Source organism: Acomys russatus, chromosome 25 (assembly GCF_903995435.1).
Source record: "Acomys russatus chromosome 25, mAcoRus1.1, whole genome shotgun sequence".
Classification (NCBI taxonomy): Eukaryota; Metazoa; Chordata; class Mammalia; order Rodentia; family Muridae; genus Acomys; species Acomys russatus.
The window spans coordinates 2761053-2774383 of NC_067161.1; the positions used below are offsets into that span (position 1 = coordinate 2761053).

General features: G+C 41.7%; 1 protein-coding gene across 1 annotated transcript in view; it reads left to right on the forward strand.

Annotated features, from left to right (window-relative positions):
- Cpped1 (calcineurin like phosphoesterase domain containing 1) overlaps window positions 1-13331 on the forward strand; it is a 125730-nt gene that overhangs the window by 81928 nt on the left and 30471 nt on the right. Inside the window, exon 3 of the mRNA XM_051167344.1 lies at window positions 12541-12963. Within this exon, the coding sequence (XP_051023301.1) occupies window positions 12541-12963 (423 nt within the window). The remainder of the gene's footprint in view (window positions 1-12540; window positions 12964-13331) is intronic.

The window sequence follows — 13331 nt, forward strand, 5'->3', positions numbered from 1 at the left end:
TTTTTTTATTTATTTATTTGCTTATTTATCCATTCATTCATATTACATTTTAATTGTTATCCCATCCCTTCTATCCTTCCATTCCGCCCCCCTCCCACTTTCACCCTATTCCCCTCCCCTATGGCTGTGACTGAGGGGGACCTCCTTCCCCTGTATATGCTCATAGGGTATCAAGTCTCTTCTTGGTAACCTGCTATCCTTCCTCTGAGTGCCACTAGGCCTCCCCATCAAGAAGACGTGGTCAAATATGGGGCACCAGAGTTCATGTGAAAGTCAGTCCCTGCTCTCCACTCAACTGTGGAGAATGTCCTGTCCATTGGCTAGATCTGGGTAGGGTTTCGATGTTTACTGCACGTATTGTCCTTGGTTGGTGCCATAGTTTAAGCAAAACCCCTGGACCCAGATCTGCCCATTATAATGTTCTACTTGTACATTTCTAGGACCCTCTGGATCCTTCTATTTCCCCATTCTCCCATAGTTCTCTCACCTAGAGTCCCAATGGGATGTCCTCTCCTCTGTCCCACTTTCCTGGTAAGTGAAGACTTTCATGGGACAAGACCCTTGGGCTAGTGTCCAGATATAAGTGAGTATATACCATTTGATTCTTTCTGCTTCTGGGTTAACTCACTCATTATGATCATTTCTAGTTCAATCCATTTGTCCACAAATTTTGGAAATTCCTTGTTTTTAATAGCTGAGTAGTATTCCATAGTGTAAATGTACCACAGTTTCTTTATCCACTCTTCTACTGAGGGACACTTAGGCTGTTTCCATGTTCTGGCTATTATGAATAAGGCTACTATGAACATGGTTGATCAAATTTTCTTGTTGTGTGCTGGAGCATCTTCTGGGTATATTCCAAGGAGTGGAATAGCTGGGTCTTGAGGAAGCCCTATTCCCAGTTTTTCTGAGATAGCACCAGATAGATTTCCAAATTGGTTGTACTAGTTTGCATTCCCACCAGCAATGAAGGAGTGTTCCTCTTTCTCCACATCCTCGCCAGCATGTGGTGTCACTTGAATTTTTGATCTTAGCCATTCTGATGGGTGTAAGATGGAATCTCAGAGTCGTTTTGATTTGCATTTCTCTGATGACTAAAGACATTGAACATGTCTTTAAGTGTTTCTTGGCCATTCGATATTCCTCTGTTGAGAATTCTCTGTTTAGTTCTGAGCCCCATTTCTCAATTGGGTTATTTGGTTTGGTGGTGTTTAATTTCTTGAGTTCTTTATATAGTTTGGATATTAGACCTTTGTTGGATGAAGGGTTGGTGAAGATCTTTTCCCAATCTGTAGGCTGTTGCTTTGTTCTGTTGACAGTGTCTCCTGCCTTATAGAAGCTTCTCAGCTTCATGAGGTCCCATTTATTAATTGTTGACCTTAAGGCCTGGGCTGTTGGTGTTCTGTTCAGGAAGCTGTCTCCTGTGCCAGTGTGTTCCAGGCTTTTCCCCACTTTTTCTTCTAACCGATTTAAGGTCTCTGGTTTTATGTTGAGGTCTTTAATCCACTTGGACTTGAGTTTTGCACATGGTGACAAATATGGGTCTAATTGCATTTTTCTACATGTAGACATCCAGTTAGACCAGCACCATTTGTTGAATAAACCATCCTTTTTCCATTGAATAAATTTGGCTTCTTTGTCAAAAATCAAGCGACTATATGTGTGTGGATTCATTTCTGGGTCTTCGATTTGATTCCATTGATCAACCAGCCTATTGCAGTGCCAGTAGCATGCTGTTTTAATTACTACTGCTCTATAGTACAGCTTGAGATTGGGTATGGAGATTCCTCCGGAAGGATCTTTTATTGTATAGGATTGTTTTTGCTCTTCTGGGTTTTTTGTTTCTCCATATGAAGTTGAGAATTGATCTTTCAATGTCTTTAAAATATTTTACAGGTATTTTAATAGGGATTGCATTGAATTACTTTTGGTAATATGGCCATTTTTACTATGTTAATTCTCCCGATCCATGAACAAGGTAAATCCCTCCATCTTCTGATGTCATCTTCAATCTCTTTCTTCAGAGATTTAAAGTTCTTTTCAAGCAAGTCCTTCACTTGCTTGGTTAGAGTTACTCCTAAATATTTTATATTGCTTGTGGCTATAGTGAAGGGTATGGTTTTCCTAATTTCCTCCTCTGCATGTTTGTCATTTGTATACAGGAAAGCTACTGATATTTTTTTTTAGTTAATTTTGTATGCAGCCAATTTGCTGAAGGTGTTTATCTGCTGTAGGAGTTCTCTGGTGGAATTTTGGAGTTCAGTTATATACACTATCATATCATCTGCGAATAGGGATAGTTTGACTTCCTCCTTTCCCATTTGGATCCCCTCGATCTCCTTGTGTTGTCTTATTGCTCTGACTAGAACTTCAAAAACTATATTGAAGAGATATGGAGAAAGTGGGCAGCCTTGTCTGGTCCCCGATTTTAGAGGAATTTCCTTGAGTATCTCTCCATTTAATTTGATGTTGGCTATTAGCTTGCTGTATATAGCCTTTATTATGTTTAGGTATGTGCCTTGAATTCCCGATCTCTCCAGAACTTTAAACATGAATGGGTGCTGGATTTTGTCAAATGCTTTTTATGCATCTAAGGAGATGATCATGTGGTTTTTTTCTTTCAGTTTGTTTATGTGGTGGATTACATTGATGGATTTCCATATATTAAACAATCCCTACATACCTGGAATGAAGCCTACCTGGTCATGGTGAATAATATCTCTGATATGTTTTTGGATTCGTTCTGCGAGTATTTTATTGAGTATTTTTACATCAATGTTCATAAGAGAAACTGGTCTGAAATTCTATTTTTTTGTTGGGTCTTTGTGGGGCTTAGGTATCAATGTGACTGTGGCCTCATAGAATGAATTTGGTAATGTTCCATCCATTTCTATCTTTTGGAGTAGCTTGAAGAATATCGGTATTAGCTCTTCCTTGAAGGTCTGGTAGAATTCTGCACTGAAATCATCTGGCCCTGAGACTTTTTTGCCTGGGAGACTATCAATGATTGCTTCTATTTCTATAGGAGAAATAGGACAGTTTAATTTGTTTATCTGATCTTGATTCAATTTTGGCAAGTCGAATCAATCAAGAAAGTTGCCCATTTCCCTTAGTTTTTCAAATTTTGTGGCATATATGCCTTTAAAGTAGATCTTATGATCTTTGTATTTCTTTAGTGTCTGTTGTTATGTCTCCCTTTTCATTTCTGATTTTGTGGATTTGGATAATGTCTTTCTGCCTTTTCGTTAGTTTGGCTAATGGTTTGCCGATCTTGTTGATTTTCTCAAAGAACCAGCTCCTGGTTTTGTTGATTCTTTGGATTGTTCTTTTTGTTTCTAATTTATTGATTTCAGCTCTGAGTGTGATTATTTCCAGACATCTATTCCTCTTGGGTGTTTCTGCTTCTTTTTTATTTCCAGGGTTTTCAGATGTGTCGTTAAGTTGTTTATGTGGGATGTTTCCATTTTCTTTATAAAGATACTTACTGCTATGAATTTTCCTCTTAGCACCACTTTCAATGTGTCCCACAAATTTGGGTATGTTATTTCTTCATTTTTATTGAATTTCAGGAAGTCCTTAATTTCTTTCTTTATCTCTTCCCTGACCCATGTGTCATTAAGTAGAGAATTGTTTAGTTTCCATGTATGTGTAGGCTTCTTGTTATTTCTGTTGTTGTTGAAGTCCAGCCTTAAGCCATGGTGATCTGATAGGATACACGGTATTATTTCAATCTTCCTGTATCTGTTGAGGCTTGCTTTGTGACCTACTATGTGGTCAATTTTGGAGACGGTTCCATGGAGTGCTGAGAAGAAGGTATAATCCTTTCTGTTTGGGTGAAAAGTTCTGTAGATATCTGTTAGATCCATTCAATTCATGACATTGGTTAATGTCATTATTTCTCAGCATAATTTCTGTTTCAGTGACCTATCCTTCAGTGAAAGTGGGGTGTTGAAGCCTCCCACTATTAATGTGTGGGGATTGATGTGTGGTTTAAGCTTTGTTAATAGTTCTTTTACAAAAGTGGGTGCCCTTGTATTGGGAGCATAGATGTTCAGAATTGTGATGTTATCTTGGTTGACTTTCCCTTTGATAAGTATGAGGTGTCTTTCTTCATCTCTTTTGATTAATTTTGGTTTAAAGTCTATTTTATTGGATATTAGAATGGCTATACCAGCTTGCTTCTTGTGACCATTTTCTTGGAATATTTTTTCCAGCCTTTTACCCTGAGGTAATGTCTATCATTATGGGTGAGATGTGTTTCTTGGATGCAGAAGAAAGTTGGATCTTGTTTATGCATCCATTCAGTTAGTCTCTGTCTTTTTATAGGAGAATTTAGTCCATTGATATTGAGAGATATTAATTACCAGTGATTGTTAAGATCCTTAATTTTTAATGTTGGTTGCCATAGGGAGTTTGTATGGTTGTGTTTTGCTATCTATTTCCTGTGTAGTTTTGGTTGTAGCTTGTCCCTTTGGGGTGGAGTTTTCCTTATATTAATTTGTGTAAAACCAGATTTGTGGAAAGGTATTGTTTGAATTTGGTTTTGTCATGGAATATCTTGTTTTGTCCATCAGTGGTTATTGAAAGTTTCGCTGAGTATATTAGTCTGGCCTGGCATCTGCGGTCTCTTACGGTTTGCAGGATCTCTGTCCAGGCCCTTCTGGATTTTATGGTCTCTGCTGAGAATTCGGGTATAATTCTGATAGGTTTGCTATTAAATGTAATTTGGCCCTTTTCTCTTACCACTTTTATTTTTTTCTTTGTTCTGAATATTTTGTGTTTTGATTATTATATGACGGAAGGTTTTTCTTTTCTGGCCTACTTTTGGTGTTCTGTATGCCTCTTATATGTTTATAGACATCTCCTTCTTTAAATTTGGGAAATTTTCTTCTATGATTTTATTGAGAATATTTTCTGGGCCTTGGAGTCAGGCGTCTTCTCTTTCCTCAATGCCTATTATTCTCAGGTTTCATCTTTTCATGGTGTCCTTGATTTCTTGGATGTTTTGTGTCAGAAAATTTTCAAATTTAGCATTTTCTTTGATGGTTGCTTCAAGACTTATGATTGTATCTTCTAGGCCCGAGATTCATTCCTCCATCTCTTGGATTCTGTTAGAGAAACTCGCCTCTGTTTTTGTTTGCTTTCTTGCCTAAGCATTCTCTTTCCCATTTTTCTTCTGTCCAGGTCTTTACCATTGTTTCCATTTTCATCCTCAGATCTTGAACTGTTTTATCGATTTCCTTCAACTGATTGGTTGAATTTTCCTGGATTCCTTCCAGTGACTCTCTATAGGCCTCTTTTATGTCCTCTACCTGTTTGGCTGCCTCTTCCTGCATTTGTTTACGGATTGTATTTGTTTCCTCCATTATCATATTTATTACTGGGGATTTCAGGTCTTTTCCTTGTATTTCAATTGTGCTTGGGTTCTCTAGGTTGCTTTCTTTGGGATAGCTGGGATCTGGAGATCCCATATTGTTTTGTGTTTTGTTCATGTTTCTATGCTGGCCTTTATTCATCTTGATGTGTCTGATGTTGGTAAGTATCTTCTGGGATCCTTCACTGGTTGTTAAAAGTAGTTTGTTGGTGAGTAATTTTAGGTTGAGGTCCTTTGCCTGACAACACAATTTCTTTACAGAATTTAAAAGGATAATTTTCAGCATCTTGTGGAAATACAAAAAGACCCAAGAAAGCTAAAACAATTATGAATAATAAAAGAACTGTTTGAGGTATCACCATCCACTGATTTTAAGTTATACTACAAAGCTATAGTAATAAAAAACACAATGATCAATGGAGTTGAATTGAAGACCCAGACATGTCTAACCTCCTATGGACACCTGATTTTTGACAAAGAAGCCAGAAATACACACTGAGTGGGAGGGGCATCTTCAACAAATTGTGCTGGTCAAACTGGATAGCTGCATGTAGAAGAATGCTTATAAAGTCATACCTATCACCCTGCATAAAACTCAACTCCAAATGGATCAAGGACCTCAATATAAGACCAGATACCATGCATGCAGTAGAAGAGAAAGTGGAGGATAGTCTTGAACTCACTGTCATAGGAGAAGATTTTCTGAACAGAACAGGAAGTAGGAACAATAAATGGGACTTCATGAAACTGAAAAGCTTCTGTACAGCAAAGGACACACTGTCAGTCAGACAAAGGGGCAGGCTACAGGATGGGAAAACATCTTTACCAATTACGTGTCCAATAGATAAATGATATCCAAAATATATTTTTAAAAACTAAAAAATCTGGGCATCAAGAAGACAATCCAACTTTTTTAAATGGAGTACAGATCTAACTAAACAGAGATTCTCAAAAAAGGAAAATCAAATGGCTGAGAAAAACTTGAAGAATTGTTGAACATCCTTAATCCTCTACCATATCAAAGCTACTCTGAGATTTCATCTTACACCAGCCAGAATGACTCAGACCAATTAAAACAAATGACTGCACATGCTGGTGAAGATGTGGTGCAAGGGGAACACTGCTCCATTGCTGGTGGGAGTGTAGGCTTATGTAGCTACTGTGGAAACCAGTGTGGTGCTCCCTCAGGCAGATCAAAAATATCCTCAAGACCCAGCTGTACCACTCTTGAGCATATACCCATAGGACTCTACATCCTGCCCACCCATATTCACTGCTACTCTATTCATAGTAGCTAGAAATTGGAAACAACCTACATGTCCATCACCTGAAGAATGGATAATGGAAATGTGGTGCAATTACACATGGGGTATTATTCATCTCTTCAAAAAATGAAAAGTTTAGTAAATGGCTAAAACCACCAAAATTATCCTGAATGAGGTGATCCAGATCCAAAAAGAAATTATGACTTATATTCTCCCATTAGCCTTCCCTAGGCATGCTACTCTATGAATAACCACAGGGGTCATATATAGAATAAGGACTGAGAGTGGGGAGGACCTCCAAGGAAGGAGAAACAGAATATATAGTTAGAGATGACGAGGTGGTCACTGGAACAGGAGGATTAAATGGAAAAGAGTGCAATGGAGAAACTATAGGAGGGACAGATAAAATAAGGGTAATTGAGGGGTCATATGGAAACCTACTAGCACAGTAGAAGCTCCTTAAATATATATTTTTTGAAGGAAATCTAAGTGGAGTCACTAGATACCAGAGGAAATGATGTCCCAACTAGACATCTTGTGCCACTAAATGAAATCTCTAATTCCAGGGAAGGGTCTCCATGGTAACCTCCAAACAACATAGGCCTTTGTCTTAGTTAAGGTTTCCATGTCTGTGAAGGACACCATGACCATGGCAACTCTTTTGTTTTCCTTCTAGTTTTCCTTCTAGTATCTTCTGTAGGGCTGAGTTTGTGCATAGAGATGTTGTTTACATTTGGCTTTGTTGTGGAATATCATATTTTCTCCACCTATGGTGATTGAAAGTTTTGCTGGGTTTGGTAGTCTAGGCTAACATCTGTGGACTCTTAAGGTCTGCAAGACATCTTCCCAGACCTTTCTGCCAGTTAGAGTCTCTGTTGGGAAGTCAGGTGTGATTCTGATAGGTTTGCCTTTGTATGTTACTTGGCTTTTTTGTTTGTTTGTTTGTTTGCAGCTTTTAATATTTTTTTCTTGTTCTGTACATTCAGTGTTTTGATTATTATATGGTGGGAGGGTTTTCTTTTCTGGTCTAATCTATTTGGTGTTCTCTAAGTTTCTTATATGTTTATAGGCATCTCTTTAGGTTGGGGAAATTTCCTTGTATGATTTTGTTGAAAATATTTTCTGAATCCCAGAGCTCGGAAGATTAAAGCTATTCCTAGTGTTCTTAGGTTTCATCTTTTCACAGTGTCCTTGATTTCTCAGATGTTTTATGTCAGGAATTTTTTAGATTTACTATTTTCTTTGACAGATGTAACTGCTGTATCTTCCACACCTGGGATTCTTTCCTCCATCTCTTGTATTCTGTTGGCGATGCTTACCTCTGCAGTTCCTGTTCTCTTCCATAGGTTTTCCATCTCCAGGATTTCCTCAGTTTTTGTTTTCTTTTATTATTTCTGTTTCCATTTTCAGGACTTGAATCACTTCATTCATTTCCTTCACCTGTTTTTTTTTCCTGTATTTCTTTAAGAGATTTATTTGTTTCCTCTTTAGACGCCTCTATCATCTTCATAGCCATTGGCTTAAGGTCATTTTCTTGTGTTTCAGTTGTGTTAGAGTATCCAGGGCTGTTTGCAGTGGAATAACTGGGTTCTGGTGCCATCTTTTCCTGGATTCTGATTATTGTGTTCTTATGCTGGCCTTTAGCCATCTGGCTGTCTCTGGTATTGGGTGGTTGTTCCTGGTGCCCACTGGGATTTCTCACAAAGGAAGAGCCATGGACAGGAGGCTAGATGTTCTGGAGTAGCCCTCCTTGGGATGGTGGGTATGGTTGTAGACAGGCTGCTGGCTCTCAGGGAGTAGTCTGCCATTCTCTTCAGTGGGCTCTGTCCCTGTTAGACCCACAGGCAGGGGATTAGACTAGGGGTGTCTACCTGTATGATCCTGAGGACCAGCAGCAGGTCTCCTCAGGAACCCAGGAGCCCTCCTCTTGCCAGGGGAACTCCTATAGTCAGCATCCCCACCACTAGCTTCCTCCTTTCATGATCTCTGAGCTCAAGCTGCCCAGACACCATGCGCACTGGGCGCTGCCATCTTAGAACAAGATCCTTTATCTTCCTAAGGTCTGGCTTGTCTCTTCAGGGAGATGGGTAATGGTCCAGAGGCTGCAACCATTTCCCTGGGTCCCAGGAGTTGGGTGGCAAAAGGCTGAAACCTGGAACTTTCCTTTGGATGGCTGGAATAGTCAGGTGACCAGAGGCTCTGGCTGCTCTTTGCCAGCATCCGTGGGCTCTCTTCTCACCTGGGAAGCACAGATGCTGGCATTTTGGAGTCCTCAGCATGGCCTCTTGCTCACTCTGCTGTCACTGAAGTCCTGCTACCCAGACACCATACATGCTGGGCACTGCCATCTTGGCTCTCTGACCATAGCAACTCTTGATAAGGAAAGCATTTAGTTGGGGTTGGCTTACAGTGTCAGAGGTTTAGTCCATTATCATCATAGCGGGAAGCATGGTGACATGGAGGCCACCATGGTGCTGGAGAAGTAGCTGAGAGCTCTACATTTCAGTAAAACCTGGAAGAAAGAGTGATACAGGGTCTGGTTGGAGCTTCTGAAACCTTAAAGCCCACCCCCTGTGACACACTTCCTCCATCAAAGCCACACCTTCTAATAATGCCACTCCTTAGAGATCAAGCATTCAAATCTATGAACCTATGGGGGCTATTCCTATTAAAACACAGATACTGCTAAGGCTATTGGTTGCTGTTCACAAAATGATAAGGCACTATTGCCGAAGATAATCACATAATCTCATTGAACACAGAGAAGTCAAACCGGTGCCTAACTAGAGGCACCTACTTCTACTACTGACTAGTAGTCCATGGTCCTGGAAGATACTCTGTATACTAACAGGAGGAAGTGAACCCAACCCAGCTACAAACCCTTCAATATAAACAATAGTGACCTGCCTGCATGAAATGCTGGTGCAGTAGTGACACCAACGTTGTAGGATTTAAGGCTCACTCCACTAGATTGAGCTCATGCCTTCAGGTGGCTGAGTAGCTCCTGTTGCTAACCAAGAACTTAGCTCCAGTTGATATTGGAAGTCAGCCACAACAATGGTTCACTGTGAATGGAAGGTCCAAGAGTCTAATAGCTGTTCAGTCCATGAGGGTGGATGTCTCCGATGATCTTCTGTAGATGCCCAAATCCCAAAGAAGTAGGCTCTGATGCCATGAAAGAATAGATTTGCTGGCAAGGCCAGGGCAAGCAGGCATGAGCAGAAGCCTCCTTCTTCATGTCCTTAGATAGACATGCAGAAGTTGTGGCCCGGATTAGAGGGGCACCTTCCCATCTCAAGAGCCCAGTTAGAGCTGTGTGTCTTCCTGCCTAGAGATCCAGACTAGAAGTGGGTCTTCCTACTTCACATTTTTAAAAATCCCTTATTGATATGCTCTCCAGTTTGAGATTTTTAGTTAATTACAGATGTAGTCAAATTGATAGCCCAGAATAGCTATCACTGTGGGTTTTTGGTTTTTTGTTTTGTTTGTTTGTTTGTTTTTTTGGAGAGATATTTTATCTTATGTTGCTTTGTTTGAGCATTTTTAAAAAATCTTACTCATCTTTTTCTTGTATATTATGGTTTCTGATTTTGTGTTTTTACTGTGTGTGTGTGTCTGTTTCATGATTCTTATGCCATCTTTTTTTATTCTGGTTTGTTTGGGTTTTTATTTCCCTGCTTGTTTGTCTATTTCTTTGTTTTAATAGGGAAGGCATGGAGTTGATGGGTGTGGAGGTGGGCAGTATCTGGGAGGAGACTGTGCTTGGAATATATTGTATAAAAATTATTTTTAATAAAGAAAATGAAAGTACTTTAATGTTTTCCAGGAAAAAACACAAATAGACTTAAAAACGAATGGTGATTCTCTGCTTTAGTGTCATCAAGTTCAGGTTCATGGGTCAAGCTGGCTGAGTCCCTCACCTGAGACCTAGGGCCTTTGTTCATAATCAGGACAGCTTGGTTCAAATCTTGATGCCTCTCTGGTTGAGCTGCCTTGTCTGCTTGGGCCAGTCTTGGAACAGTACCTGGCTTGTAGGGACTCTAGGGTGGCCATCCTTAAACATCACAGCATTCTTCATCAGGGTGAGGGACAGCCAGGGCTGGCAGTTTTCTAGAAGTCTTCATAAAGAGAATAGTGTATAGGCATTTTTCAAATGTACTTTATTTGGTGTTCTTTAATGTTTATACCTCCCTTCCAACCCACCCACCCTAGACAGGAGAGGAAGGAGGCTAATGGGATCATAGTGAAGATTTCAGCAGACCTGTTAAACAGCCTCCCACCATGATGATAATGGGCCAGACCTATGAAACTGTAATCCAGGCCCAATCAAATGCTTTCTTTTATAAGAATTGCTGCAGTCGTGGCGTCTCTTCATGAGGCAATGGAACAGTGACTAAGACAGTATTGTATCAGTAAGGAGAGTGGCATTTCGTTCTATTATTTGTTTCATCAGTGAGACACTTAAATTCTGACCTTACACAAGAATGTGCAGGTAACTGTGCATGGCATGAAAGCAGGGACAGTAAGAGGAACAGATGGTAGACAGCTACCATCACTGGCCATTTAACCAAGCCCTTGGGGCAGGCTAGGAGCAAAGAGTAACCACTAAAGGCAAAGGGAATGTGAGCCCCAGCGTTAGGGGGAGGAGCTCGCTTGGGGCCTCCAGAGTAGCAAGGCAGGGAAGCCCCTGGAAAACATTAGCCTCTGTGCTGTGCAGCTGTCATCTCTGCAACGCTTGGTTTCCTAGACTGCGTCGCGACTTCAGACTTGCTGTGTTAGGACTCAAGCCCTTCATCTCTGCATTTCCACCTTTCTTAGCTCAGTTGCTTCATGAGGCTTTTCCTGGCATTCTCTAAGGCTTACTTCCAATTGACATATAAGCGTGCAGTTTTATGGGATGTGCAGGTATTATGACTCATGTAATGGGAATGGCAGCATCAACTCCAGTGTTTACCCATCATTTGCCGGGGACCTTCCGAACCTTCCTGTTATTTGCAGTGTTGGCTTTGATTCCCTCTGCTGTGGGTCTCATTGTTTTCAGGGAAGTGGGCCTGCTCTTCTCCGTCATTTTCTCAGCTGTCTATGGCACTGGGGTTACATCCTCACCCTGCTTTGCCTTTCTCAGTCACTCCTCATGACATCACAGGCAGGTGGAGTGCGTATTTGTAATTTTCCTCACACACAATCCAACCCCCCAGTTTAGAGGAAAGGATTTGTGCTTATCCCTGTCACTAAATTGATACTTCACACATAGTCAATGCCCAATAAATATTTGTTAAATAAATTCACACAGAGAGGCTGTGAAGAACAGATGTGGAATTGAATTGGTCATTTCAAAATCCATTTATTAAGCTTTAATACATTATTACAGGAAGTGCGGAAGCCAGCAATCTGAAGAAGGAGGATGCTGGTTGCCCACACATTTTCTAACTCCCTATTCAAATAACCATTTCCATTCTGAGTCCTGCATGCCAGAGTGGAAGGGAGGGTGTGCTGAGCACTAAGATGCTGAGTCTCTGTGTGCCTTATTGAGTGCCCGAAGGGACACAAAACACCTCTTCCTGTGCTGGGACACTTGGCACATCCATTTCTGGATCTAAGACTTCTCCTCTGGAGGGATGGGATCAAAACCAGGACCACACAGACAGCACAGGCTTGGCCAGGTGCACCCTGAGGCAGAGTTGCTTCTCTGCTAACTCATCTCAGCAGGCAACCGTAGGGACGCCGAGCTGAAGTGTTTCTGCAGACAGATATGTGCTCCATCCGTTTGCTCTTACTGGGTCCCTGCTCTTGGACATTTCTATGACAGTCATTCTCAATTATTCTGTCTCAATTTCTTGTGAGTAGATAAGTGAACAAGCAGCCTACAGCCCTCTCAGGTGATCACTCTTCTTTTTCCAGGAACTCCCTGGCGGGAAGAACAAACTAAGGACTTGCAGCGAGTACTGAGGGCTGTTGATCAGGACATCCCACTGGTGCTGGTCAGTGGCAACCATGACTTGGGCAATGTCCCAACAGCCGAGACTGTGGAGGAGTTCTGCCAGACGTGGGGAGATGACTACTTCAGCTTCTGGGTCGGGGGCGTCCTGTTCCTGGTGCTCAACTCCCAGTTCTTGTACGATGCCTCCAGGTGCCCAGAACTGAAGCAGGCCCAGGACCGCTGGCTGGACCAGCAGCTGAGCATCGCGGAGCAGCAGCAGTGCCAGCATGCCATTGTCTTCCAGCACATCCCTCTGTTCCTGCAGAGTATTGATGAGGATGATGACTACTTCAACATCACCAAGACCGTGCGGAAGGAGTTGGCAGACAAGCTCACCAGAGCAGGTAGTGCCCGGGTGTGGGTGTGCCCACCTCCTTCTGCCACCTGGCAGACTGAAGAGTGGACAAGGGTTTGGATGGGACTGGTTGGTTCTGTCCCACTCACTAGTAGTCTGGCTGTGGACAAGCTGCCTCTTCCTGCCTGCCTCAGTTTCTACAGATCTCTTATGGCGGTTAAGGGTAGTAATCCCAGGATGCATTTAGGCTGGCCCCTGGCCCACCAAGCAGCAGCTGAAGTAGATGCCCACATTTGAGGATGGGGGTCTCAGGGCAGGGGGTCCTAGAAGAAGGGCCCAGAATGTGGCCCGCAGGCAGCTTCCTTCATTTCTGAGGGAAACGCTAACTGGCTCAGGGACAGGTGAGCCTTAAGAACC